At 42.2% G+C, this 26,510-nt stretch overlaps 1 protein-coding gene and 1 long non-coding RNA gene across 7 annotated transcripts in view; one reads left to right on the top strand and one right to left on the bottom strand.

Moving 5' to 3' along the window:
* The first annotated feature begins 2,386 nt into the window (after positions 1-2,386).
* Positions 2,387-26,510, top strand: part of chm (CHM Rab escort protein) — a 34,107-nt gene continuing 9,983 nt past the window's right edge. The window contains exons 1-16 of one of the 6 annotated variants that reach the window (XM_029174097.3): positions 2,387-2,703; positions 4,135-4,201; positions 6,226-6,298; positions 8,138-8,262; positions 8,531-8,625; positions 8,716-8,777; positions 8,865-9,011; positions 9,121-9,237; positions 9,328-9,439; positions 9,522-9,744; positions 10,583-10,660; positions 11,537-11,635; positions 21,257-21,320; positions 21,548-21,644; positions 22,766-22,864; positions 23,262-23,407. In XM_029174097.3, coding sequence (XP_029029930.1) covers positions 2,652-2,703; positions 4,135-4,201; positions 6,226-6,298; positions 8,138-8,262; positions 8,531-8,625; positions 8,716-8,777; positions 8,865-9,011; positions 9,121-9,237; positions 9,328-9,439; positions 9,522-9,744; positions 10,583-10,660; positions 11,537-11,635; positions 21,257-21,320; positions 21,548-21,644; positions 22,766-22,864; positions 23,262-23,407 — 1,656 coding nt within the window. In that variant the 5' untranslated portion in view covers positions 2,387-2,651. Of the gene's footprint in view, positions 2,704-4,134; positions 4,202-4,646; positions 4,753-6,225; positions 6,299-8,137; positions 8,263-8,530; positions 8,626-8,715; positions 8,778-8,858; positions 9,012-9,120; positions 9,238-9,327; positions 9,440-9,521; positions 9,745-10,582; positions 10,661-11,536; positions 11,636-21,256; positions 21,321-21,547; positions 21,645-22,765; positions 22,865-23,261; positions 23,408-26,510 lie in introns of those variants that run through there. The other 5 variants (XM_029174096.3, XM_029174098.3, XM_029174102.2 and 2 more) reach the window with 5 other exon arrangements.
* LOC129605106 (uncharacterized) lies at positions 13,776-20,155 on the bottom strand. Its single transcript, XR_008696625.1, has 2 exons — positions 19,786-20,155; positions 13,776-18,341 (listed from the first exon to the last, which is right to left on the bottom strand). It is a non-coding gene; the product is annotated as an uncharacterized LOC129605106 (long non-coding RNA).

Genomic DNA, 26,510 nt, shown 5'->3' with positions numbered 1-26,510 from the left:
CTCATTTTTTTGAGTGAACAAAGTATAGCATGCTTATTTTAACCTGCCAGGTCTTTTAAAGTGTCGTTACTAATACAAACAGCTTTTGTTTTACTTTGCCTTATCATCTCATGTTTTCTTTGACTATGAAGTTAAGTTATACTGAAGTTTTTAATTAGATGTGTTTTTGCCCACATTAATCTTTGGGTTGACGGAACTGGTTCATATCTATTTCCTAGTTTTAGCTGTTTCCTCTATACATAATAAATCCATGTGATTATCCTCCTCAGTGGAGACTGGTGGAGCTAAAGGATGCTCCACCTCATACAGCAGCATAGTTTCAAATTAAAAGCATGAAATTAACCTTTAGAGAGCAGAGCAAATTAAATGTCACCTGAATGCATCAAACCTGTATTCTATGAGGATTGGTAGGTGTGATACAGACCAACATGAATGTTCTCCAGGTATTTCAGAACCTGCATAATAACCCAGATTCTGAAACTAAGCTTCTTCCAAATAGAACCACCTGGAAACAGCTGTAGCAGTTCTGTTTGTGTCTAGCTCCAAACCACTTAATATTTTGTGTATTTCAGGCTTTCTCTCTCTCTCTCTCTCTCTCTCTCTCTCTCTCTCTCTTTTGTCTAAATGAGCTGTAAACATGTTGGCACCTGAGCCAACAGTCTTCGTTCACACCTCACACTAATGAGCTACAAAAGTCTGTTTAATGCGAGGAACAGAGGAGACGCCAGCAAAGCTTTCTTTTCCCTTTATTTCAAAGGTTTCTACTGAGCAGCTGCAGGCACAGAGTGGCGTCAGAGATCAGTTACAGCCTACATGTAATCAGATTACTGCTTATTTTATTACTATCTGTAGCTGATTTGGTATCTGTTAATATTTACTGACAGAATGGCGATCGAGGCTATGCGCCCCCCGGTTTGTGATTACACGCCGCCCGGCCGGCTCGCGATTGCGACTATGCGCCTCCCCGGTCCGTGCATGAAGTGCAATTCATTATTCATGTGTAAAATGAAAATTGAATAACGTCTTTTTATGGTCAGTGCATGAAGTGCAATTCATTATTCATGTGTAAAATGAAATTTGAATAACGTCTTTTTATGCTGTGTTTCGCTTCCGTAAATCGGTAAAACACATTTGCGATTTACTGATTTACTCATTCTCCTTTTCTCCACTTTCAAAACGAAATAAGAAAAAGGGAAACCGGGGGCGGGGCCAGTCGCCGGACTTTCACAATAAAACGCCAAAGGGCATTTGAAGCGATATATTTGTAACTCTTGAAGGATTGCGGTCGTGTTTTGACACATAATGAGACCCACATTGATAACATTAACCAACGTAACAGTTGTTTATTTAGCCCGTCTCAGTGCTGACAACTGTCATTTACGTTACGACTCATGGCGTTTGCTAAACGAATGACAGGTCAGTCAGCTCGCCACCGTCGGGTCACTTACACAATCACCTGCCAACAAAGCTAAGTTTTCTGTGCATCCTGCTTCATTAGACTGCAGCGATATCACGACCTTGTCGACACCTAATGAGGAAGAATTTAGCGCATCTGCGGTGTTCCGGTGATTTTATTAGTTGATAGTGAGAGTGAAATCGCGTCCTCCTGCTTGGCCGGTTGATGCTCTTATGCCCAGGAAGACGCTCGAATGTTGTGCCGATCTTTGCAAGTATTCTAAACAGTGATTTATTACAGTTTATTGTGGCTGTTTAGACATGCTCCATCATTGGACTTCCTGTCTCAGAGCCTGCTTTACCTGCGGGAGAATAACAGCCACTCAACCTGCCTCACAATAACTGAACTCATTGTGAGCCACGACTGCCCTAATGTGCATCACATCATCTTTGTGAGGCAGATTCTGTGGCAAAGTGTGTGTGATCAGATGATCCGTTACGCAACATCAAGGTGTTACTGTATGTACAGAGCAAATGAGTGCCTGCAGAGGATCTTTTTATTTTCCACCACCTACCTTCTACCTTTTCACATTAGATGCTGAACAGGAAGAACCTGACGGAACCAGTGATTTAGTTAGGTGTTCAGTTCCTTCGCTCTAGCGCCACTATTAGGTGAGAACACTACTGTGACGAACTGATGAAGAAGATGAGACGTCTTTACGTTTTTATGGCCAATAAAGGAAGAAGGAGAGAAAACAGCCCGTGAGTTTGGCTGCATATCACTCAATGTGTGTGCGTGCCTGTGGAGGACTTGGCAGAGCTACGAAGCACCACAGAAGAAGAGCAGTTAACTCGCTCAGCCATGGCTCCATAAACGTGAGACGCATCGTAACTATAGACTACTTTATAAGAAAAACACATAATAGTTTGGCTGGTTATTTTCCTCATCTGACTCTACATTAAGCAAAACTTCCGCTGCTGTGTGTTCATCAAACTTTAAGGTCCTGATGCTATTTTTTTATTTAGCCCGTTACCCTCGAATTATAAATTCTACCATTTAACACGCGTACCGCTGTTATAAATCAATGGTACTAAAAGCATCAGTGGTTTCTATCCAGGACTGTCCATAAGCTGTTAAAGGACTCAACAAAGAAAGAAACATAGAAATATTGTGTATACAAGACTAACGCCCCTCATTCATTAGCAACCAGTCGTTTATTGCTCACGTCACGTGACTCGCTATAGACGCTAACAACATGGCTGCCGAGGAGCTGCCGTCTGAGTTTGACGTCGTTATTCTAGGCACAGGTATACACACATATCATACCATGATTCGGTTCATATGTGTAAGCTTGTATTTGTTCTGGTTTCATTGTTATTCGGTCAAAAACAGTGTGCAGTCCCTGTTTAACAGGGTCGAAATGGGGACACCGACTTCATTTAGCATTAATGTTAGCTTGGGGCTTATGGCTCAGTAATTTCTAATGATGGCTGCTAGCAGCTGACCATCAGGCTGCTGCGTTATAAGCTGGAAGTACCACACGCTACGCATTAGTAAATGATGACAGGTGTCGTGCCAAAAAGTGACTGTCTGCCAGAAATTGATTTCGGCACGCGGGAGCGCGCACCGCCTCGTTAAGGCGTTTAGCTCGGTTTGAGTAGGACTACAGCTGCTTATTTCGGTTTCAAACGGCCATAACTTGTAAATATCATCCGCTACACGTTTTCTAGTGGACGTAGTGACGTGGCGTCTTTTAAATTTTGTGTAAACGACGGCAATAATCATCGTAATTATCTTTACAGCGATCGTCGATCGTGACTGTTTAACTCTATGACATGAGGCTATGGACTCAGATCTACGACCCAATATTGCTGCAACATGTTTGTTTTTTTTACATTTTGTGTGAAAACTGCACGAGTGACCACCGAGTTGTTTCACTACTTTTAACTTCCTGTATGGGACCAGTTAAACCAGTAAGATGCTTTCATGTTGCCAAAACGTGATTATTAGAGCCAAAGCTTTTGGTCAGAAGCCTAATTATGTCTTATTTTAAATACACTGAGCTCGGCTTTGTTATATTTACAGATGTAATACACCAAGACCAGTAGAACCAGTAGCATGCTGGTTTTATGTTGCCACAAAGTAATTAAAGCCAATATCTGTTTACTGAAAGCTTCTTTCTCCCTTATTTTAAGTTCATGGAGCTCTGCTGGATTATAATAATAGATTTAATGAGCATCCAGTACAGCTTATCACTTTTCACACCTGTCTGAGACCAGTTAAACCAGTAAGATGCTGTGTTTACGTTGCCAAGAAGTGATTACAGCCAATATCGATTGATAAGAAGCTTTATTTAGCATTATTGGGTCGTAGATCTGAGTCCTAGCGTCATGTCATATAGTTAAACAGTCACGATTGACGATCGCTGTAAAGAGAATTACGATGATTATTTCCGTCGTTTACACAAAATTTAAAAGACGTGGTGTCACTACACTGAAAAACGTGTAGCGGATAGTATTTACAAGTTATGGCCGCTAAACATTACACAAACTGTCTGTCCACAGCATATTAAATACAGCCCCAGCTCATTTGTCTTCAAACACTGTGACGGTGGCGTAGTGTTTAAATAAATAAACAGACTGACTGAAATTAAGTTACTAATATTGAATATATTGTAATATAAATATTTATTACCGCATAACCGTGTGTGCTGCAGTGATTATGGATTGTGTGTTCAGGTCTACCTGAGTCTGTTGTGGCGGCAGCGTGTTCCAGAGTCGGACAGAGAGTTCTTCACCTAGACAGGTCAGCACTGATCAGATTAACAGTTCAACCTTCTGACTCTTTGTTGTTCTTCGTAACTGTCAACACTTATTTTGGCCGCAGTCAAATGATCTTCAATTCTGTGATAAAATCAGCCGTCGCTCTGGTTTAAGTGCATGATTCGTGCGATAATTGCAGTAGCTGTGTTGCAATACCTGAGAGGAGCCGATAGACTCACTAGTGAACAATGAGAATGATATTAGGGTTAAATTTTTAAGGAAACATACAGTAAACTGCAACACTTAAGAAATAATGGCATTTACAGTGTATGTTTGTAACGATTCACTAATGGGATGTATAATAAATTTTTATACATCCCATTAGTGAGTACTTTCCACTTCCCTGCTCCTCTTCAAACATAAACCAGCATCTTTGAGCGTCTGTAGCACCTTGTTTGCTGTTACTTTCTGTCATCTGTGTCTGTCAGAATAATGTCATCAAAGTACACAGCTACCTTTTCAAGGCCTGACAACACTCCCTCCATAGTGTGCTGGAAAATGGCTGGACTGGAACTCACACTGAACGGAAGTCATGTATGTGTGAAAAGCTCCTTGTGTTTACAGTAATTTCTTGGATTCCTCAACTAGCACAATTTGCTGATATGCATGGCTCGTCAAACTTGGAATATTTTTTCCTCCTGTCAAACAGGCTATCATATCTTCTAACTTTGAAATGGGATACTGTTTAATGGGTGACACTTTGTTAACCATCAATTTATAATCCCCACAGATTTTTACTCAAAAGTCTGGTTTTAGGACCGGCCCATTAAGAAAACCTCACCGGCTCGATGATTTTTTTTCTTGCAAGAACCTCTCTATGTCTTGGTCCCATGTTCTACGTAGTAAATCGTATAGATAGTGGTTTCTAGAAGCCCGGTTTAGCATCACTAGTGGTATATACTTTTGCTGTGAAACTATTTATCTTCCTTAGGTCATCTTTAAACACTCCTCTTGCCTGGACAACACTTCCTGGAGTGTGTCTCTTCCATCAGTGGACTGCTGCCAGTCTAACTGTAGGGCCTCATCCCACTAGTGACATTAAAACCAATACTTGTAACTTCCTACTTAGTTAGATTCCCATGTTCCTCTCTGACCATTGCTCCCCTTATTACTGGCACTGGATGGCCACCATATGACTTCAGTTTTATCTATCACCTAGCTAGTTGGGGTTAATGTGAACGCTTAAACAGTTTGTAAAATGTTCCTGTTACAGTGTAACTACAGCCTGTGTTCACCTCAAACGTAACATGTTTCCCATTTACTTGTAGGCTTTCTTATAGGTCTTTTTTCTAGGAACATTTATTTCTTTTATCGACTACATTGTATTTTCACTTCCTTGGATATGTTACACAGTAAAAACTTCCTCACTTCTCTTCATATCCCCTTCTTCCTGCAAGAAATATGCTGTCTTGCCATGTTGTCCTCTGCCACCCATACAATGAGACTTTGCCTTGTCACCTGGTTTCATCATGCAGGCTAACTTAATGTGATCCACATTGCGACGCACATCAATTACCAGCCGAACACATACATACAGTCAGGGTCTCGCTCTCTCCAACACACCTGACTTTCCCTCTGGGTCATACTTCTTCTCTCAGCTCCCTAGTGATAACATTTGGCAACATTGCTACTCTAAAATAGTTTTCTTAGGACATTAGCCCTAATATCATTTCCATTATTTAGTAGTGAGTTTCTTGGCTTTTCTCAATGAGTGCAAAACTGTTACTATAAAATTTGCATGAATCACGCACAACTATAGTGACGGCTGTCTTGACCAAGGAAAAGCAAAAAGCGGCTCATGGCTGACTGCAGTCTTATGTGGTGCTCATTGTTGTATATGTTGTCTTTAATTAAACTATCAACTTGGTTGTTAATATTTATAACAATTAAGTTGATACATTTTAGCATTAGCGTACAACTTAAAAATAGATTTCATCAACCATCCATCCTGGCGACTATCAGCTGCTGGCCTTTTTTGTGAAGGATTTTCTCTCCATGTGTTTTTAGGAGGAGTTATTACGCAGCGAACTGGGCCAGCTTCACTTTTAATGGCCTCCTCTCCTGGATCCAGCAGTATCAGGTGAATACAGTGCTGTGCTTTGATTGGATGCTAAAAATCAAGAGCGGATTCTAATATAGAGGAAGACATCTCACTAAATCCACACTAATGGATTGGGCAGCATTTGAATGCGAGAGCCTCGGCGACCCAATCCCTGGATAACCAATCTATAACCAGTCACTGGAGTGGGACGGAGCCTGAGCCTGAGCGTGTGCAGGAGCTTGAGCGGTACCGGCCAGAAATAGTTGGGCTCACCTCCATACATAGCCTTGGCTGTGGAACCCAACTCCTTGAGAGGGTCTGGACTGTCTTCTACTCTGGACTTGCCTGCGGTGAGAGGCGGTGGGCTGGTGTGGGCTTGCTCATAGCTCCCCAGCTTAGCTGCCATGTGTTGGGAGTTTTCCCCGGTGGACAAAAAGGTTGCTTACTTGCTTCCTGCCTTCAGTTCGAGGATAGGTCACTCACTTGCACTGTTTGTGCTTACGGGCCAAAATGTAGTGTGGAGTACCCGGCCTTCTTGGGGTCTCTGGAGGGAGTGTTGGAAAGCACTCCAACTGGTGGACCCCGTTGTTTTTCTGGGAGATTTTAACGCCCACGTGGCCAATGACAGTGATGCCTGGAGAGGCGTGATTGGGAGGATCAGCCTCCCTGTTCTGAACCCAAGTTGTGTAATGTTATTGGACGTCTTCGCTAGGTACAGTCTAGCCATAACTAACACCATGTTTAGACATACAGGTGTCCATCAGGGAGCTGTTGAGGATCTTCTCAATACCTCTAACATGGCCGCTGCTGAGGAAGCAGAGACAGGTGTCTCAAAGATGGCCATTACCCAGGCTGAAGCCACTGAGGTAGTTCACAAGCTCCTCGGTGGCAGGCTAGCAGGGGTGGATAAGATCTCAAGTCTCTGGATGTTGTGGGGCTGTCTTGGGTGACACGCCTCTGCAACATTGCATGGATGATGGGGACAGTTCCTTAGGACTGGACAACTTGGGGTGGTTGTCCCTCTTTACAAAAAGGGGGACAGGAGAGTGTTCCAACTATAGGGGGATCAAACTTCTCAGTCTTCCCGGGAAAGTCTATGCCAGGAGCTTGGTTTGCATTGCCGGCAGTAAGTCATACCTGTTCCCGGTGCATGTTGAACTTCAGCAAGGCTACCTTTTGTCACCGGTTCAGTTTATCATTTCTATGGACAGAATTTCTAAGTGCGGCCAGGGGATCTGGTTCGGGGACCACAGGATTGTGTCTCTGCTTTTCGCAGATGAGGTTGTCCTGTTGGCTTCATCGGGCCAGGCCCTCCGTCGTGCAGTGGGTCGGTTTGCGGTTTTGCGATGAGAATCAGTTCATCCAGGTCTGAGGCCATGCTTCTCGACCGAAAAAGGTGGCTTGCTCTCTCCAGGTTGAAAGGAGAGCTCCTGCTCCAAGTGGAGGAGTTCAATTATAATTAAATTATTAAACGAGTTTCCTCCGCAGGGTGCCCCCTTAGCTCTGTCACCTGGATGGAGTTAGGAGTAGAGTCGCAGCTCCTCGACATCGAGAGGAGCCAGTTGAAGTGGCTCGGGAATCTGGTTTAGATGCTTCCTGCACGCGTCCTTAAGGAGGTGTTCTGGGCCAGTCTCACCAGTAGGAGGTCCCGGGGAAGACCCAGGACATGCTGGAGAGACTGTCTCTCTGCTGGCCTGGGACTCCCTGGGGAACCACCTGAAGAGCTGGAGGAAGTGTCCGGAGAAAGGGTAGTCTGGAGTTCTTTGCTCAGACTGCTGCCCCCGCAAGCCCGTGCTGAATAAGCGGTTAAAAATAGATGCATAGATTATACTGAAGCTGAAGACAAGCTGACATTGTACCTGTTTGTGTGTACTGTAGGAGGAACCCCAGCCAAAGGAGGTGCAGGATTGGTCAAGCCTGTTGGATGAAGGGGAGGAGCTGGTCTATCTGTCCAATCCCGACTCTGCCTCAATCAGCAATCTGCAGGTTTTCTGTTTTACCAGGTAACCTGTTGGTTCTGACTTCAGGATATAGTCAGGTCGCTTCACTTTCTGCTCTAATTCGAATATTTACATCTCGTTACTCTTAGACATGTAGTCCTGCAGGTGTCACAAGCTGCATCTCTGTGGTTTAAGCAGTTTTAGAAAGAAATATAACACTATGTTTACTTTAGGTTTAAGTTATTTAAAATGCTTTTGATTGGATTACTGAATCAAGTTCAATTGAGACATGTCCCTAAAGAAGAGCATTAATCATTAATGTAATTACCAGTGAGGAAGATGAGGAGGAAGCTCAGAGTTCTGATCTTCCAAACCCCACAGAAGAAAAAGCAGTGAATGAGGATACAGATGTAAAACCATCTGCAGGTTTGATCCCATATTAAATAATAGAATAGGATAAACTGCAAATCTTTGACAATCCTAAAGAGTCTAAGCAGTTTTAATATTTTGTTCCAGACTCTAATGAAGAAGCAACAACAGAGAAACAAGAAACAGTTGGTGGAGCAGAAGAAGAGCAGGTGAGGAGGAAAATCAATAATAACTAATTCACTGTTTTCCATGTTTGATAACTCATGGGTAAGGGACGGTCGGTGAACCAGTTACAGGTGACACCGACAGAAGGGGAGGAACAGGATACTGACAAGCCACACCTCTCTACTGCTCAAAGCCAATTGGAGCCAACTCGGAAGAGAATCACCTACGCTCACCTAGTGAAGGAGGGACGCCGGTTTAACATCGACCTTGTCTCCAAGGTGCGCAACATAAAGTACAGTATTACAACAGCAAGATGTACTGTAAAACCACCAAAACGCAGCGTAACAAAGTATTAGATAACATTTTGGTTTCTTCATCTTTATCCAGCTGATGTATTCCCGTGGCTCATTGGTTGATCTGCTCATCAAATCAAATGTCAGTCGGTATGCAGAGTTCAAGAATGTCACCAGGATACTTACCTATCGCAATGGCAACGTGGAGCAGGTGAGTACTCCCTGTCTGCCCTTGGGTACCCTGCAGCCAAGGGGCAAGCCACCTTACTGGTCTGTGTTTCTGTACCTTTCTGTCCCTCAGGTGCCCTGCAGCAGAGCTGATGTGTTTGCAAGTCGTCAGCTGTCTGTGGTAGAAAAGAGGAAACTGATGCGTTTTCTAACTTCCTGTATGGAAGAGACAGAGGAACATCAAGGTGAGACATTTCACCTGTCTACCTGCTGACGTCTTCAGGATATTAAAAACATTTTGGGAAATGTAGTCTATCATGTCATCAGCCTACAGTGGAAGGCCCTATTTAGAGTTCCTGTGTGACCAGAAGCTTGGAGACAATCTGCAGCACTTCCTGCTTCACTCAATTGCCATGGTGACAGAGGACACGCCCATAGAGGAGGGGCTTGCTGCCACACGGCATTTTCTTCGCTCTCTGGGTCGTTACGGCAACACCCCCTTCCTTTTTCCTCTCTATGGCCTTGGAGAGATACCGCAGTGTTTCTGTAGGTAAGAACCTGTGTGTATGCATGTACCACTTCTATTCCTACCACTGAAAATACTGCTCTGTATACATGCATTATGTTGTGTCAATATATCATGAATATTAATGAAATGGGTGTAGCCAAGGCACTACAACAATTCACATATTGGATTGTAGCACATGGTACATGGTACTGCTCAGCTGAGACACACAGTCAATACTGGCCTTAGGGGTCTCAGATGTGGCAATAAACCAAATTAAGATATGTACGTAACTTGGGCCAGTAGAGTTCATGAGTCACAGTTGACCGGTGGCCATGTGGAAGGAGTGCTCTGGGTTGTAGTGCAGTAGAAAGCAGCACCACAGACAACAAGGTTCCAGAGTTTTGGTATCAACTTGGACCTGAATTGTCAGCTGTCATGACATCTAGTTTTTGCCACTAAATCATAAGTTGGTGGAGCCAGGAATCAAACCACCGACCCAGGGGTTGGGGCTTTACCTATTGAGCCACTTATGTCAGTCACACTTATTTTCTTCTTTCAGCCCAGTTCCTTCTGTAAAATACTATTGCTGCTATTTTTTGCTGCTTTTGGATGTGGTGCCTGACTTCAGTGGTGTCACCATCCAGAACAGATCTATGCGACTGTCATGTCATTGGACACAGCAGCACTTAGTGAGACTCAGGGTTGAGGATACAGTTGAGACGGTGATGGTTATTTTCATCAAATGCTTTGCAGCTTACAGCCTTTGTTGTTTAATTGAAAGAATAACAGCAGTGGTCATTAGTTCATATCTCTGTATTATTTCCTCCTCCTCTCCTACTACTTGCGCCTCACCTGTAACAAAGCTGTGGTTGTGTTTTAGGATGTGTGCTGTGTTTGGAGGAATCTACTGTCTGAGACACTCTGTCGACTGTTTGGTGGTTGACAAGGACACAAACAGGTAATGACACCTCTACTTAGATAACCCCAGAACAGATCTACTGAACCCGTGTGTGTGTGTGTGTGCGTTAGAGAGAAAGAGAGACAATGTGTGAGATGCTGTGATTGGACCATAATTTATTATCAGTAAATTATTCAATTTATGTAGTGGAAATGAGCTCATAACTTAACCTGTGATGGTCTTTATAAATATCCTCATCCTCTGCCCCCCCCTCCTTGTGTCTGATAGATGACTCACTCGTCCTCTCCATACCTCCCTGCACGCGCTCTCTCTGTGTTTGTGTTGGTGTTGGTGTCTCTCTCTCATTATTTGCCACCTTGTCAGCTGCCTGATCAAATGATTGATTGACACGCGCACACGCAGGTCACCTAAAAAAGGTCATACATACGCACATTGTATAGATAAAACATGGGTCCATTCGCATTTGTCCTTCGGGCAAGTTTGTTCTGTTAAAGGCTCCTCAGTGAAAGGATGCTCTGTCCACTTTGGTTTAGAGAAGTAAGTTTAGCTGGAAGTTAATATGAATGACAGCAACACGCTATTGTCTGTGTTCTAGTGTTGAGCTTCATCCCCAGTAGGGACACTGTTATACAGTTTATTATATTTATATGTGTGACCTTCTAGTGCTGGTACCCCAAATATATTCATAAAATTGAGTATGTCAGAGCTTATGGATGAGCTTTTGTGCCCATCATTACATCCCAATAATAGGTTTTATCAACACCACTAGGTAGAGGTGTGTGTGTGTGCTCCATATGATTTCGTCTTTAATGACTCATTTACATGCTGGAAGTTTGAGTCTGTTTATAAAATGTCCATCTTCACATTGTGCTATTGACTTTATCACTCTCGGCTCACCTTTGACCTCTGCTCCAGGTGTAAGGCAGTGATTGACAACCGAGGACAGCGAATTAGCTGCAGCCATTTTGTGGTGGAGGACAGTTACGTGGGGAAGAAGGCGGCTGCACCCAGAAGGTGAGAACCCAGGCTGATAACACCATATCAGCCATTAAAGCCAAAGATTAAGGTCAGTGGGAACTGACCACAGTCTGTTGTTTAAAATGAAACAAGATGACACTGGTAAATAATAAATTAAATGATGTAGACCCTTTTTGATTTAGGAGAATTAGATGCTGTGACACCTACATCATGATCCTCACACGCTAATCAAATAATGCTGTTTAATATACACTGCTCAAAGGGGGAACACTAAAATAACACATCCTAGAGCTGAATGAATAAAATATTCTTATTAAATGCTTTGTTGTTTTCGTAGTTGAACGTGCTGACAACAAAATCACAAAAATATTATCAATGGAAATTAAATGTATTAACCCATGGCTGTCTGGATTTAGAGACACACTCAAAATTGAAGTGAAAAACGGACTACATGCTGATCCAACTTTGCTGTAATGTCCTTAAAACAAGTCAGAATGAGGCTCAGCAGTATGTGTGGCCTCCATTTGCCTGTATGACCTCCCTACAACGCCTGGGTATGCTCTTGATGAGGTGGCGGATGGTCTCCTGAGAGATCTCCTCCCAGCCCTGGACTGAAGCATCCACCAATTCCTGGACAGTATGTGGTGCAATATGGTGTTGGTGGATGCAGCAAGACATGATGCCCCGACATGTGCTTAACTGGATTCAGGTCTAGGGAACGGGCAGACCAGTCCATAGCATCAATGTTTTCGTCTTGCAGAAACTGCTGACACAGTCCAGCCTCATTAAGTCTAGCATTGTCTTGCATTAGGAGGAACCCAGGCCCCCACCTGTGGATGCCGGGCCCGCATACCTCCCTGATGGAGTCTGTTTCTGACCGTTTGAGCAGACACATGCACATTTGTGGCCCGCTGGAGGTCCACCGTTTTACAGGCAGCCAGTGCAGAGAAGCTAATGTAGGAGAAATGTGATCTCTCTTTCTAAGTCCTGTCAGAACTCTGGCTGCAGCATTTTGAATTAGCTGAAGGCTTTTTAAGGAGCTCTTAGGAAATCCTATGAGTAAGAGGTTAACAAGCGGTAACAAATGGATGGATCAGTATGTCAGCATTGCTCTGAGAGGGATTCTTCTAATTTGAGCTATATTTCTAAGACGAGAGTAGTTGATTCTAGAGATTCCCTTAATGTATGCTGTAAAAGAGAGATCCTGGTATAAATATGACACCAAGATTCCTCACAGTAGAATCTAAAGCCATCTGATTCAATAGTATTTGTCTGTCATTTTTAGATAATGATAAGAACCTTGTTTTTTATCTGGGAGATTCAGGATTTAATGTCTTTTAAACAAGTTTGAATTTTTACTAATTAATCTGTTTCATGTGGTTCTAAAGTCAGATATAGCTAGTATCATCTGCATAGCAATGATTTTATAGAATGCTTCCTAGTAATGTTCCCTAAAAGAGACATGTACAGTATTGCACTGAAGCACTGAACCCTGTCGTACTTCAAAGCTAATTCCATTGCAAATAGAGGATTTATCATTAACATGAACAAACTGGAAATCTGTTCAAGAAATAGGATTTAAACCATCCCAGTGCTGTTCCTTTAACACTAGGACTCCTGACTTTTCTGGTCATAGCTAGCAAATTTTCCAGCTGAACAGTGTGGTGGAAATTTTCCATAAAGAAGTAGATGAGAGAGAGTTGTCCTTTTGTGCGATTTATTGAAATAATAAAGAAAATAAAAATAATGGGGAAAGCAAATAAAAAGCATGGATGTTGATCGTGCACATCAACAAACCAAAAACCAGCTGGGGAGATCAGTGCACACACCACGAAGGTGTGATGCAAAGAGCCCACGATCCTCAAGTTGCTTCTGCCTTTTAGTTTCTCTGTCCGACTAGGGTGGAATGTCTTTCCAACCCAATCAAATTACATGCACCATCTCCTCCCTGTCGCAGTGTGTGTGAAGATTTTTACTTTCTCACACCTGCATCGCTGACGTCCAACTATCTGTGAGAAAGGAGCACCAAGTCTCAACAGACAGAGACACAACTCCCCGACCTTGGGTTTGGGAGCTAGAGTTGAGAGTCTATCAGGCAGAGACAAGCATTGAACAATCTAGGTGAAATGTCAAATGCATACAGTAAGACAAAACATAAGATATTAATTGCAGAACATAAGTCATAACTCGTATAATAACTGCATAGAAATAAGGAAGAGACATAGAAATAAGGAAGAGACAATTTTTGCCATAACACTCCCCCCTTTTGATTACACATTAATCAACCACTAAGAAGAAAAATTGTCAACATCACATTCTGTAATAATAAAAGATCCTTGCAAATGAAACAATAAGTATTAACTCATCAAGATTCAAAATACACCTTCACATAAAATGGAAGTAACTAAGGGACAAAAGGTTGGGAGCTGTTTTTGGTGGGTAGTTATACAAGAATAACCTCTGTATCGGCATGTGAAGAAAATGAGCCCATACCATCGTCAAAGTCATTAAGTGAGTTAGAGTTGGGGTTTTTGAACATAGTGCATTGTGTCATTTGATACGAGAGTGTTGCTGAAGTCGCACGCATGATGAGACCTCTAACCAATGGGATAACGCAAAAACCAAACAAGAGAATCACAGCCATCACAATGATAAAGGAAACAGCTGTGGACATGAGAACAGATTTCCATTTTCCAGACATTTCGTCTAGTCAATTCCAAGGGAAAGAACCTATACCAGAGTTAGCTGAGATTCTGAAGGCCGTGGAGCGCCTTCGCCACAATACCATTAGAATCAGTGTTATTCAGGATGTAAGTACAATATGCCTCTCTGAACATAACACAAACGCCTCTTTTCTCTGCTAACAACGTGTCTACGGCCATTCAATTGTAATGTAATAAAGATAATTAATGTATGATAGCCATAGGTTTCCGGTGGGGTTCTGTTTCATATATTCTTAAGATAGATTTAATGCTTTCGGATCTTTAATTGTACATTTGCGTCTAGAGCGAATAGGAAATTCAGGGATTTAACCACAATGATGATGCGTTTTGTCTCATAACCTCTGTCATCTGTAGATGAAGGATAAAAACTAATTGTAGCAGTGAATAAGTGATTGTGAGCAAATTAAACACCAAATCAACTTTAGGATATTTAAACTCAGTGTTGTGAATTATGTGAAATTTTCTCATTCAAAAGTAGTGTGTAAAGTTACATAGAAACATCATATGATAAAGACAACAATCCATGTAACATAAAATGAAGTTTAACAAAACAAGGTTACAATTGATGTCTTGTAACAATCTGCTTCTTCCTGTTGAACAGTAGCGTTAGATTGTTTCCAACCTGTGTGTTGATGTATATCCAGTTCGTTGGAGTTCTTCAGGTTGTGATCAGCTGATCACAGAGACACTTGGGGTTCGTTATCACCGCCAGGTTTCCTCCCAATGTCGTCTGAGTCACTGTCACTCCCGTGATGTGAAGAGTCTACACGTCGTCCAGCGTCGGCAACTCAAGGCTGCTCGTGTGTGTGTTTTCTCAGGAGCGTGTGTGTAGATATATGGTCTGATAGTGTGATTCATCGGCGCAGCTTCAGGCGGCGCTTGGCTCACACCTTTAGCTGAACGGTCAACGCAGCCTCGCCTCAGTGCGTGTGTGAGCACAGCGAGGGTCGTCCTTCTCAATTCTTTATGTCAGTGGTGGTTTTCTCCGTGGGATGTAGATGGATGGTCGTCTGTTGGATCTGGGACCTTCCTGGATGGAGTGGATCCAAGTCGCTCTCTCTGCGATCTTCACAGCCGTGTGGGTCGTCAGAAGGACCTGGAAGGGACCTCGCCACCGTTTTGAGTCCCAATGCTTCCTCCTGAACTCCTAACGATCGCCAGTCCCCTCGTTGGATGGTGTAATGGTCCTGTCGCCTGTTTTCACCTGTTGGAAATCTGAATTGTGGGGAAAAGGTGTTTGGGCGGCACGGCTGCCATCAGGCCCAAACCAGACTCCATGGCTACAGGTGGAACCATTCGTCAGCCAGAGTCTGAGTTCCTGTGAGGTACAAAATGTTTAAAGCACAGGGAGAGAGGAAGGAAAGGATAGAGAGAGTTGGAGAGAGGGAACAAGGATGAGGAGAGGAAACGAGGATCAGGAGAGGGAGGGGTTGTTGGGCAGTGACCTTCGCAGCAGCGTCTGCAGCTGCATGTCGGCAGAAACAAAGTCGTCACTGATGTTGGACAGTTACAAACAGCATTAGCTGTAGGCAGCAGGACAGCGTCCAGCAAAGCAGAACCTTATCATGATGTAAGATAGGTTTGCAATCAGACTTCAAAGCTTCCCATGCTTCCACAGAGCATCTGTGGAGTCTGTAGATGGTAACAGACTCTCCTTCTGCTAGTTTACTAGCTTCAGTCAACACAATCAACTCTGCAGCCTGAGCAGAGTAGTGTCTTAGCAAAGAGCCAGACTTCAAGACGAACTTGATAGTAATGTTCAGCATGTTGAGCAAGGTGGTGTTGCATCTAAGCCATCAGGCTGTAGAAAGATGTGATCTATTCCAAAAGAATCAAAGACACAGTATGAGGACAAAAGAACAGAAGTCGTACAACCTGATCTCTCATCCACTGTTTGAGTGAAAGGTCGCATAGGGTCAGATCAGGGAGACCCAAAGTAGGAGCCTGAAGAGCAAGCATGAGGTCAGTGAACGTTGTTCAGCCTCAGACGTCCACGTGAGACAAGAAGTGGACGATGAAGACGTCTGCATCAGAACCCTGAGTGGGGCCTCAAAGACATTTAATTTAGGAACGAAAGTCCTACAATAAGAACAAAAACCTAGAAAAGACATCAGCTGTTTATACGTGCACGGTTTAGGCAGGTTTCAAATTGCTTCAAATCTGTTGGGTGAGATGGATTTGCCATCAGCTGTAATTACAATGACCCAGAAAATAACCTTTGTCTGAACAAAGTGTAATTTAGACAGGCTCTCTTTGTGGCCTGTAGCATCCAATGATTCAGTAGCTTAGTGGTGTCTGCAGTAACACCATCTATGGCTTCCTTTAAGAGGGTGTTGTTGTTCACATGGTCTGTGGTCAGATTTAGGTGTGATGACCACTGGTTCACATCCTCTGATTGAACCTACATCATGTCTGTGTGTGAGCCACAGGGAAACAGGGCTTCCTGTAAGGCTGAGTGTTGGCTCAGAGCGTCCTCTGAAAAATAAAAATAAAAACAAAAGCATGTAATGTGGGTAAATACGTCACATGGGGTCAGAAGTCGTTCACCAGTCTCCACCCCGTTGACATCTGTTCACGAAAGGACCCACGTCCTGCATCTGTCTCCATCATGTTTTCACAGAGGGACGTGTGGAGCTGTAGAATAAACATCAAAAATCTTTTTGTTCGTTAGTAAAAGAAATCGCAAGCGCAGACCTGCGTTCATCCCAAAAGAGGGAAGTTGAGGTCAGTTTGTGTGTGTGTGTGAAATCATAAACAAGCTGTGATGCAGCCTGTGTGAGGGCCTCAGTTACAGCCCCCCCTCAGCAGCCACTGATAAGAGCACAGCTGAGCTGAAGTTAACACCAACAAAAGAAGGATTATTTAGAATGTCTGTAGATGTAACCTGCACTCCGTCTGGAGTGGAAATCAATCAAATATCTAAACTACATGAGATCTCTTCCTAAAAATTTAACTGGGCACAAGTTTGAAAGCAAAAATGAATGTTAAGGTGTCTTGCTGCAGATGTTGCACAAGACAGTGAAACAATAAGTTGTTCTTTAATAGTCTGGTACGTACAGTCATTATTATTACTTCTCTCTAATAGTCGTCTTCCCTTTAATAGTCATTGATAGTCTGTTTCAGTCGGTTTCAGTCTTCCTATGGTCTGGTTTTGTTTTTTCTACAGTCTGATTTTGTTTTTCTATAGTCTGATTTTGTTTTTCTATAGTCTGATTTTGTTTTTCTATAGTCTGGCCAGACAAACCTATATTGTGCACAAACCTTTTTAGAAACATGGAGGATTTTATTACTGAATTTGTTGCAAGTTAAAATAGTTTGAACCCATCAGACTGTAAAGTCATGCAGCAATTGTCATTTAGCTGTTTGTCATCATTTTAAAATCACTCTGTGGGATTTTTTTAAGCAGAAAGCGATTCTTCATTGCGAGCAGATAAGCATGAACATGAATTTGAGCGTGTATCAGCTGTAAGCGTGTTTCTTCATTGCGTGTATGAATGTGTGTGTGTATGTTTGCGGTACCGTCTTGTACGTCACGTGAAAAGGAACCGTCACCTTCCTCCTTCCCCAACCATCAGTCTGATGTGACCGCCAGTGGGTGAAGCCTTTCGATGGGACAGTTGTTCCTCGATGACAGACCTTTCCTGGATCCTCAGATGCAGCTCTTTTGGGCCGATCACGTCTGAAGCCTCTCCTGTTGTTTCAACCAGTGTCTGTGTCAGAGCACGTCTTCTCTGCTGTTGCTCTGTCCTTGTTTTCCTTTGCTGATTGTCATAAGCAGGTGTCTGTGTCAGACACACATGCTTGTAGTAGCTGGTTCATCTGATGAGCCCAGAACGTGATGGCTGCAGACGTTGTGGGAGTCTGTGAGGCGTCCATGCTGTGGTCTGTGTCCTCCAGCTGCTGTGGTGTCAGAGCTTCCACCCTGTTCTGGTTGTTGGTTGGCGCTTCTTCTCCTTCGGTTCTTCTGCTGATGGTGGGAAAGGAGTCCAGATCCGGATTTACCCTCATCGCGCTCAGTTCTGCATTAGGACAAAGAGCAGAAACAATGGGAGCATTTGCTCTTGACATGATATGTGTGTGTGTGGTAGAGTGCAAACAATTCTTCCCCAGAGTTGTTATCTCCTTTTTTTCCTCCTCTCTTTTGTTTCTTTTAGGGCTTTAGTTTTGATAGTTTTGCTTTTTCAAATTTCATCTTTTTGTATCTAATTTTTCTTTTAAAGGTGCATATGTCTTTTACACTAAGTGATTCTCTTTTTGAACCCATAACCAGTTTCCCACTCATGGAAACATGAAACGCACTAATAACCATATTTACTTTTTACTTTTATAATTACTTTTAATTTTGTAATGCTGCAGTCTGGTGGTGGAGACTTAGATCGCCCCGAACCCATCTTTCAGAGTCCCGGCGGTTTTCTGCCTTAGATTTTTATGTGTTCCGGCCGGAACCTTTTTTCGAAATTTCTCTTCCACGGACGTCTCGTACGGACGTAGAAAGGGAACCGCTCAGATCAGCAACAGGGTTCTCGGAAGTGGTCCCTCACCGTCAGGCCCCTCTAAGACCCGGGTCCCTCGTATCTCAAAACCACTTCCCCCTGCAAACGCGCTCCGTATTTCAGAAGCCGTCTTTTATTTCTTGTCCACTCCCTTTGGACTGCGCTCAGATCTGCACACTGGTCTGTATCCTCAGTACAGACAAAACAAGCTCGGTCCCACGAGCCAACCCTTAGCAACCACCGTCTCGACCACCAGGGCAGACTTTGACCTAATTAATTTTTACCCGAATATTAAATTTTTTAATTAAAAAAAATTGTTTGGTCCTAATTATTATATTTTAGATGTTTTCAGCCACATAGTCGTTTTAGAAATATTATTATCTCTTTTCCTAGTTATATTTTCTTTTTGTTTTTTCCCAAATTAAAAGGAATCTCTCTCACCGAGCCGAGCCAAATTAGGATTTGAGTTTGAATCTGAGTTCGTGGATCTCGTCAGAGGCGATCCAGACGGGTGAGCAGTCCTCCCAGCTCTGAATGTCTGTAGAGGTTTGGAGGCTGAGCGACCCTAGTCCTCAGGACTATCGTCCCTGGTCACACCGTCCAGACGACCTGCCGCGGGATCCTGCCGACAACGCCAATTTCTGTGGTGGAAATTTTCCATAAAGAAGTAGATGAGAGAGAGTTGTCCTTTTGTGCGATTTATTGAAATAATAAAGAAAATAAAAATAATGGGGAAAGCAAATAAAAAGCATGGATGTTGATCGTGCACATCAACAAACCAAAAACCAGCTGGGGAGATCAGTGCACACACCACGAAGGTGTGATGCAAAGAGCCCACGATCCTCAAGTTGCTTCTGCCTTTTAGTTTCTCTGTCCGACTAGGGTGGAATGTCTTTCCAACCCAATCAAATTACATGCACCATCTCCTCCCTGTCGCAGTGTGTGTGTGAAGATTTTTACTTTCTCACACCTGCATCGCTGACGTCCAACTATCTGTGAGAAAGGAGCACCAAGTCTCAACAGACAGAGACACAACTCCCCGACCTTGGGTTTGGGAGCTAGAGTTGAGAGTCTATCAGGCAGAGACAAGCATTGAACAATCTAGGTGAAATGTCAAATGCATACAGTAAGACAAAACATAAGATATTAATTGCAGAACATAAGTCATAACTCGTATAATAACTGCATAGAAATAAGGAAGAGACATAGAAATAAGGAAGAGACAATTTTTGCCATAACAACAGCTAGCTTTACCTGACCTTGAGTCATTTGTTCCTGGGGACTTTCTGTGGTGCTACCACACATTGTCTTTACAGTCTCTCAGCCAAAAACTGATAGAAAGTGTGCAAAATAATTTCCCTCTGGAACGAAAATATTCTTTCTGCATTTGCCACATAGTGGAGCCAGCAATGGACCCATAGAAACTGCGACTGCAGGCAATCTACACGTATGCCTTACAGCTAAAAAAGAATGTAAAGGAAGAATCTTTTTGTTTTCTGTGTGTGTCAGCAACAAATTAGGCTGTGTTTATGTTGAAATAGAGCTTTATTTGTTGGAGGAACGTAATGTGTAATACACATACACAACGGAAAGTAACAAACGACTTTGCTGTGCTTAGATATAAAGCTGTATTTTGCGATAACATGTAGCTTTATCTGACAAAAGCAGTCGTTCACATGGTGTCAGCTGTAGCAAGCCGGTCACTTGAATGACTGGGAAATGTTCAGTGTAATAAGGCTATTTAGACGTTCTGTAGATCTGCTAGTGTTAATTCCGATGTTATGTTCTAATCTCTGTAATAGAATGTTGTGATCAGTTGTATCAAAGGCAGCACCAAGCTCTAACAGGACAAGGACCGTGTTGGGGATATGCGAGGAGCACAAATTATAATAATTGGATTTATACCTCCTGAGTGAAGATACCAATTATGTCTATAATTTCGATTCACAAATTTGGTTATTAGCTTAAATATATATAACTATATGACAAATGTCTATAGTTTAATAAGTGAAACACTTAACTATTATTGAATTAATAATAATTAATTGAATTAATAACTACTTAAGTTACGGGGAACCACCCTGTTTCCAAGGACCAATAACCAATTTGGAATAGCCAATACAGTCTTATTTGTATTTAAGTTGGTTGAAGGATGAACTCCGTACGATAGCCGACTCAATTGACCAGTGCTGCAAAACCATATACAAATAATCACAGACAACGACCAATTAAATTATGAACGCTTTATTAAACAATTAATATTAACTCTAGTGTCAACACTATCTTGAATAACTCCGCAAATCACAACTTAATCTTATGGTGCGTTCGTCTGGACGTACTGTATGTGTATGCGCGTTACCTGAGATAAGAGGTGTGTGTGTGTGTGTGTGTGTGTGTGTGTGTGTGTGTGTGTGTGTGTGTGTGTGTGTGTGTGTGTGTAGGTTACTCAGCCGTGCAGTTCTGATAACGGACGGGTCCGTTCTCCCCAGTGACTCGGACCAGCAGGTGAGACATGAAGTCAAATGAGACAATATATACACTCCACACATTCATATTAGTTTGAGGACACAGGAACACACTGCCTCACTAATTAGAAGCAAGTTAAATATTGAATTAAGTTTGGGCAGAGAATTATGATGTTTCATAGATCAGCGTGTTCGCCTGCAGTGTTCAGTAATAAGGTACAGCTCATCTGTTATAAAGCACTTGGGTGGAACCTGTCCCTTCCCCAGGTTTCAATGGTAACGATTCCTCCAGTAGCAGCAAGATATCCTGTAGTGAAGATGGTCGAGCTGTGTCCGTCTACAATGACCTGCATCCCTGGAACATGTGAGTTGACCACAGCTGGAGGTCACGACTTTATTCTGTGGAATACTTAGTCACTATTTATGTCATTTAATTATTAATCTAGTTTTGAAAAAAGATTTACATTTTAGGCCCACCATAGCACCAAGTGTGTCTTTGAGTAAGACACTTCTCACTAGCGGCCCCAGTGCCGCACTGTGGCTGCCCACTGCTGGGTAAAAAGGCAGAGTTTAATTTCCCCAATGTGTGATCAATAAAGTTAAATAATTATTATTATTATTATTAAACCTCTTGGAGATGGTGCCTGAGATCTTGAAGCAGGTTTTGGAGCAGTCTCTTCTTTAAGCTGTAAATTAAATATTTATGAAATAATTGGTGGCATTTGAGGCAGTAGCTGATAATCCTCTGGTGTCCTTGGAGAGAAACTGATGAATTCACAGAAACACTGATTGATGACCAGAACACTCACACAGCAGGACCATGTCATACCATCACCATCATCATCTTCATCTCCCTCCGCCATGTTGTTTTGATGCTGCAGTGTGATCGGTTGCTGAGTCAGTGGGCCTGAACGCCTTCAAAACAAAACACCATTTATCATGTAGTCGGTCTCTTCAGTCACAGCATATGAGACCAGCCTGCATTGCTTTAACCAGTCTCCTTCACCTCATGTTGGGTGACACAGTTTAAAGATGTTAATTAGGATAATTAGGGTTCCAACCCCTTCAGGCTGGTTCACAAGATTCCAGGATAAGGAGTCTTAAGGAGGAACAAAGGGTGAAGAACTGTCTTGTTGTATGCGAGCGTTATGAGGACACTCTAAATCCAGTTAGTCATAAGGTTCTACAGTTCAGGTGGTTCTAAAACCACCTGAACTGTAGAACTAAAACTGCTTTTCATAGACTTGAGTCCTACGCTGGGTTTTCTAGGTGTTGATGAGCAGGGCTTGAAGGCCAATTATGAGGGTCTAGATCTGGTTTTGTGCCATGCTGAGGTTTATTCTGGTAGCGCTGTCCTCTGTGAGACAGTTATTCTAGTTTGGTGTCACACCAGAACACAAAAACCATAAACCCTATTGTTATTCTGTTACCATTGTGACAGCACTAATTAGTTAGTCATTTAACAGAAGTTGATTTTCTCTGAAGATCTGGTCCACCTCACCTGCCAGTCAGCTGGCTCTGCCTACGAGGACCTGGCACCCGTGGTTACCAGGTGTTTTCACACGCCAGACTCACCCGACCAAGGTAACAGACACACAATCCTGTTAACTTTGTCTCCTGTGTGACCTCTGCCTCCTGTTCACCCGGCTTTAGTTCATTCATCACTTTCCTCAGTGGTTTTAATTATAAGTGGAACACACACAGGATGGATGGAGCTGGTAGAAAACAATTCATCACAGGTGATGGAGGAGGAGGAGAAAAGCAGCGCTATTGTCTTTCTGTAAACTGCAGCTTTAACTTCTTTGTCTTTACAACTACAGATTATGTTCATTATCAATAAAATTGGATGAATTAATAAAAAACAGGACTGTAAGCAAGTGCAGGTCTCCATAATAAATGGCCACTATTAATGCAAATGTGTGAGTAAACATATGTAAATGAAGAACAAGTTCTAATGTTTGTTACATATTTTTATCTGTAGAGAACCGTCCGTCTGTCCTCTGGTGTGTCTACTTCAACATGGTTGACGGTTCAGGGGTCGAGCTTGAAGGTCACGGACTCCCATCTAATGTGTATGTGTGCTCTGGTCTGGACAGCACTCTGGGACACGAATACGCCATCAGACAGGTGAGAGCCAACCTCTGCATGGTGCTAATAGAAGCCGCATGTCTGTACGTACAACCAGCTCCTTCTAGTGTGTTACAACGTGTGACTGATTTTTCTGGCGAATGAGGCAAGCTGTGCTGCACATCTGGAACCTTTTCATTTTATTGTTTGATTTGTAGATGTAGTGGATTCAAATTAATACTTTAATACTAATACAGAAACATTAACATTGCACTAGTTTGTTTTAAAGCTAAGACCACACTTTTATTAATCTAGTCAATCGCCAGATGTCACTTTAATGAGTTACTAATTATGATTAACAGCAATAACAATTTTTCCTTAATAATAATAAAAACTATTTAGTCTCTATTGTCATGAATTCTTATCTCAGTTCAGTAACCTCAGTCTAAGTCTGAAGAGCAATGCACACAAAACCAGATTCCTTTTATCCTTATTATTTCATTGACATATCCAGTAGTATTAGATTAATATGAAAATATATAAATAAACAAATCAAGAAATGAGCAAACAATAACAATGAAATGATCAGCAATGCATGAACAGAAAACCAAATGTTGGTGAATGAGGGTGTGTGTGTGTTGAAAGCTTTATTTGACAGATACTGTAATGTTATTGGCAATTAATCAACCTATGAGAAGGATGGTCAATACTAAGTGTCTGATGACTTTGATAGAGAGAAAAGAACATTTGTTTCTAAGTTATAAACATAAGGATAACTAATGATTTTGGAATATTCAATTTTAGCGCTTTAGGAAACACCAGAATTCTTAAAGGATTAGAGTTGTTTGTCTTGCCTTAATTTGAAGCCGTTGGCTGTTGTACAACTTCTCCTATTACCCGGTTTGGTTGAGCAAGGTGTGCACTCTCTGATTCAGGTGCCAAACCCTCTGGACCAGAAATCGTGTGATGATGACTCGCAGTCAGTGAGGAATATACACAGTCAGGTCCATAAATATTGGGACAGCGACACAATTCCAACATTTTTGGCTCTATACACCACCACAATGGATTTGAAATGAAACATACAAGATGTGCGTTAACTGCAGACTATCCGTTTTAATTTGCATATGTGCCTCCCACTTGTTAAGGGACCAAAGGTAATGGGCTAATTTACTTACTTTACTTACAGCTGTTCCATGGCCAGGTGTGTGTTATTCCCTCATTATCCCAATTACAATGAGCAGATGAAAGGTCCAGAGTTCATTTAAAGTGTGCTGTATGCATTTGGAATTTCTTGCTGTCAACTCTCAAGATGAGATCCAAAGAGCTGTCACTATCAGTGAAGCAAGCCATCATTAGGCTGAAAAAACAAAAGAAATCCATCAGAGAGATAGCAAAAACATTAGGCGTGGCCAAAACGACTGTATGGAACTTTCCTAAAAAGAAGGAACACACTGGTGAGCTCAGTAATGCCAAACAACTGTGGTGGACGACTAAAGAATTCTGTCCCTGGTGAAGAAAACACCCTTCACAACAGTTGGTCAGATCAAGAACACTCTCCTGGAGTTTTCGGTTCCAGAACAGCTGAAAAGAGTTGGTTTAAGCAACTCTGAGTTGTCTGACTCAGAGTTAAGCGCGTGCACCGCGACAATACAAAGCCCTGATCAATGGAGTGAAGATATTACGAGTCACCATGGCAACAGGACAACAAATGGATATGTTACGTCAAGCATATAGCGACTACGAGCCTATAATCCGTAGAAAAGGCAACACGGCTGCAGCGGCGAAAGAGAAAGAATTAGCTTGGAAGAAAATAGCTGCTCGAGTCAATGCGTAAGTTTACATTTTAATCATACAGCGTAACTAATTACTAAATAATTTTAGTATTGTTGTTATATTTCACTCGTAAAGTAAGGACTTTTTCACTCATCTAAGGCGTTACTTCAGTAATTGCATGAAATGCCGACGTTTGTATGAATTAAAAGTGCAGTGTTATGTCTATGCATTTTTAAAATTCCTGTTGTGGTTGATGTGGGATTTGTAAAGTAATGATAATTCAATAATCCAATACGTTTTATGGAGAGCAATTATTACATTAATCTAATTAGGTTTTTAAAAGTTACCCAAAACATGTAATAATATAAGAAATTAATTTCAGTTTTTATGTAGGCGCAATCCTGCAGACATAAAGGAACGTGGCTAAAAATGGAATGTAAAAACATAATTCAAACAGGTATAAGGCACCATCATGTCATGGGTGTAGACTACCTGACTTTACAACATTTGATATATTAAATAACTAAATAGCATGCAGAGTATAGCAGTGCAGCAGCATTTTCAACATGGCTGTAATGTTTTCACACAGTTAAACATTTGACTTCTACTCAGCCAACAGAAAGAAGGCAGAGGCTAGAACAACTGGTGGAGGACCTGCACCTCGCAGGAGGAGGTCAGTCACATTTGCTGCACAGATGCACACGGTTCAGTGATGTTCAGTAAATGCCAGAGTTCAATTCTGTAAGAGTAATGAGGAACATGTCATGTCAAGATGTCATGTAACTCTAAATCACCTGTATTTTAAGTTACCGGTTATTGAGTTGTATAAACTAAATCTCAAGGAAATGTTATACTTGTATCATAAGATGATAAGAAGCCAGATCTAGAAATTGAAATTCCCAAACACAAGCTGGAGATGAGTGTATAGTTAAAGGTGAATTGTATGAATTATTGGAAGAATCATAAAATCTAACATTTGCCTTTGTATTTGTAGGAAATGAAAAAAAAAACAAATAAATTATGATTTACATCTATTCAGTTTCTTTTATTGGTGGTGGTGGGGATGGTTGATTAAGACATTAAAGCAAATCTGTCCATCCACTCTGCAGATTACTGTAATGGAAGGAGTCTCCTCAGGGTCTTGTATTTGTAGGGCAGGGTGTTGCTCCTCTCTAATAATTGCAATAATGTGGAGAACAACACATGTCACATTAATGTCACAGGCCTCTCAGGTGTTTCCCTGAGGTGACGTAGGCACTGAATACGTGCTTTCAACAGGCCTATTGTCATTTCCACCCGGGCTCTTGTTCTGCAGGGCCACATTAAAGCGCTGCTGGGGGCCTGCTTTAGGTTCTGGGTGAGGGGTCAGTAGTGTGGGCTGACATTA

Source organism: Betta splendens, chromosome 14 (genome assembly GCF_900634795.4).
Source record: "Betta splendens chromosome 14, fBetSpl5.4, whole genome shotgun sequence".
Classification (NCBI taxonomy): domain Eukaryota; kingdom Metazoa; phylum Chordata; class Actinopteri; order Anabantiformes; family Osphronemidae; genus Betta; species Betta splendens.
The sequence above is the reverse complement of the archived record's forward strand: the minus strand, read 5'-3'. Positions and strand labels throughout refer to the sequence as shown.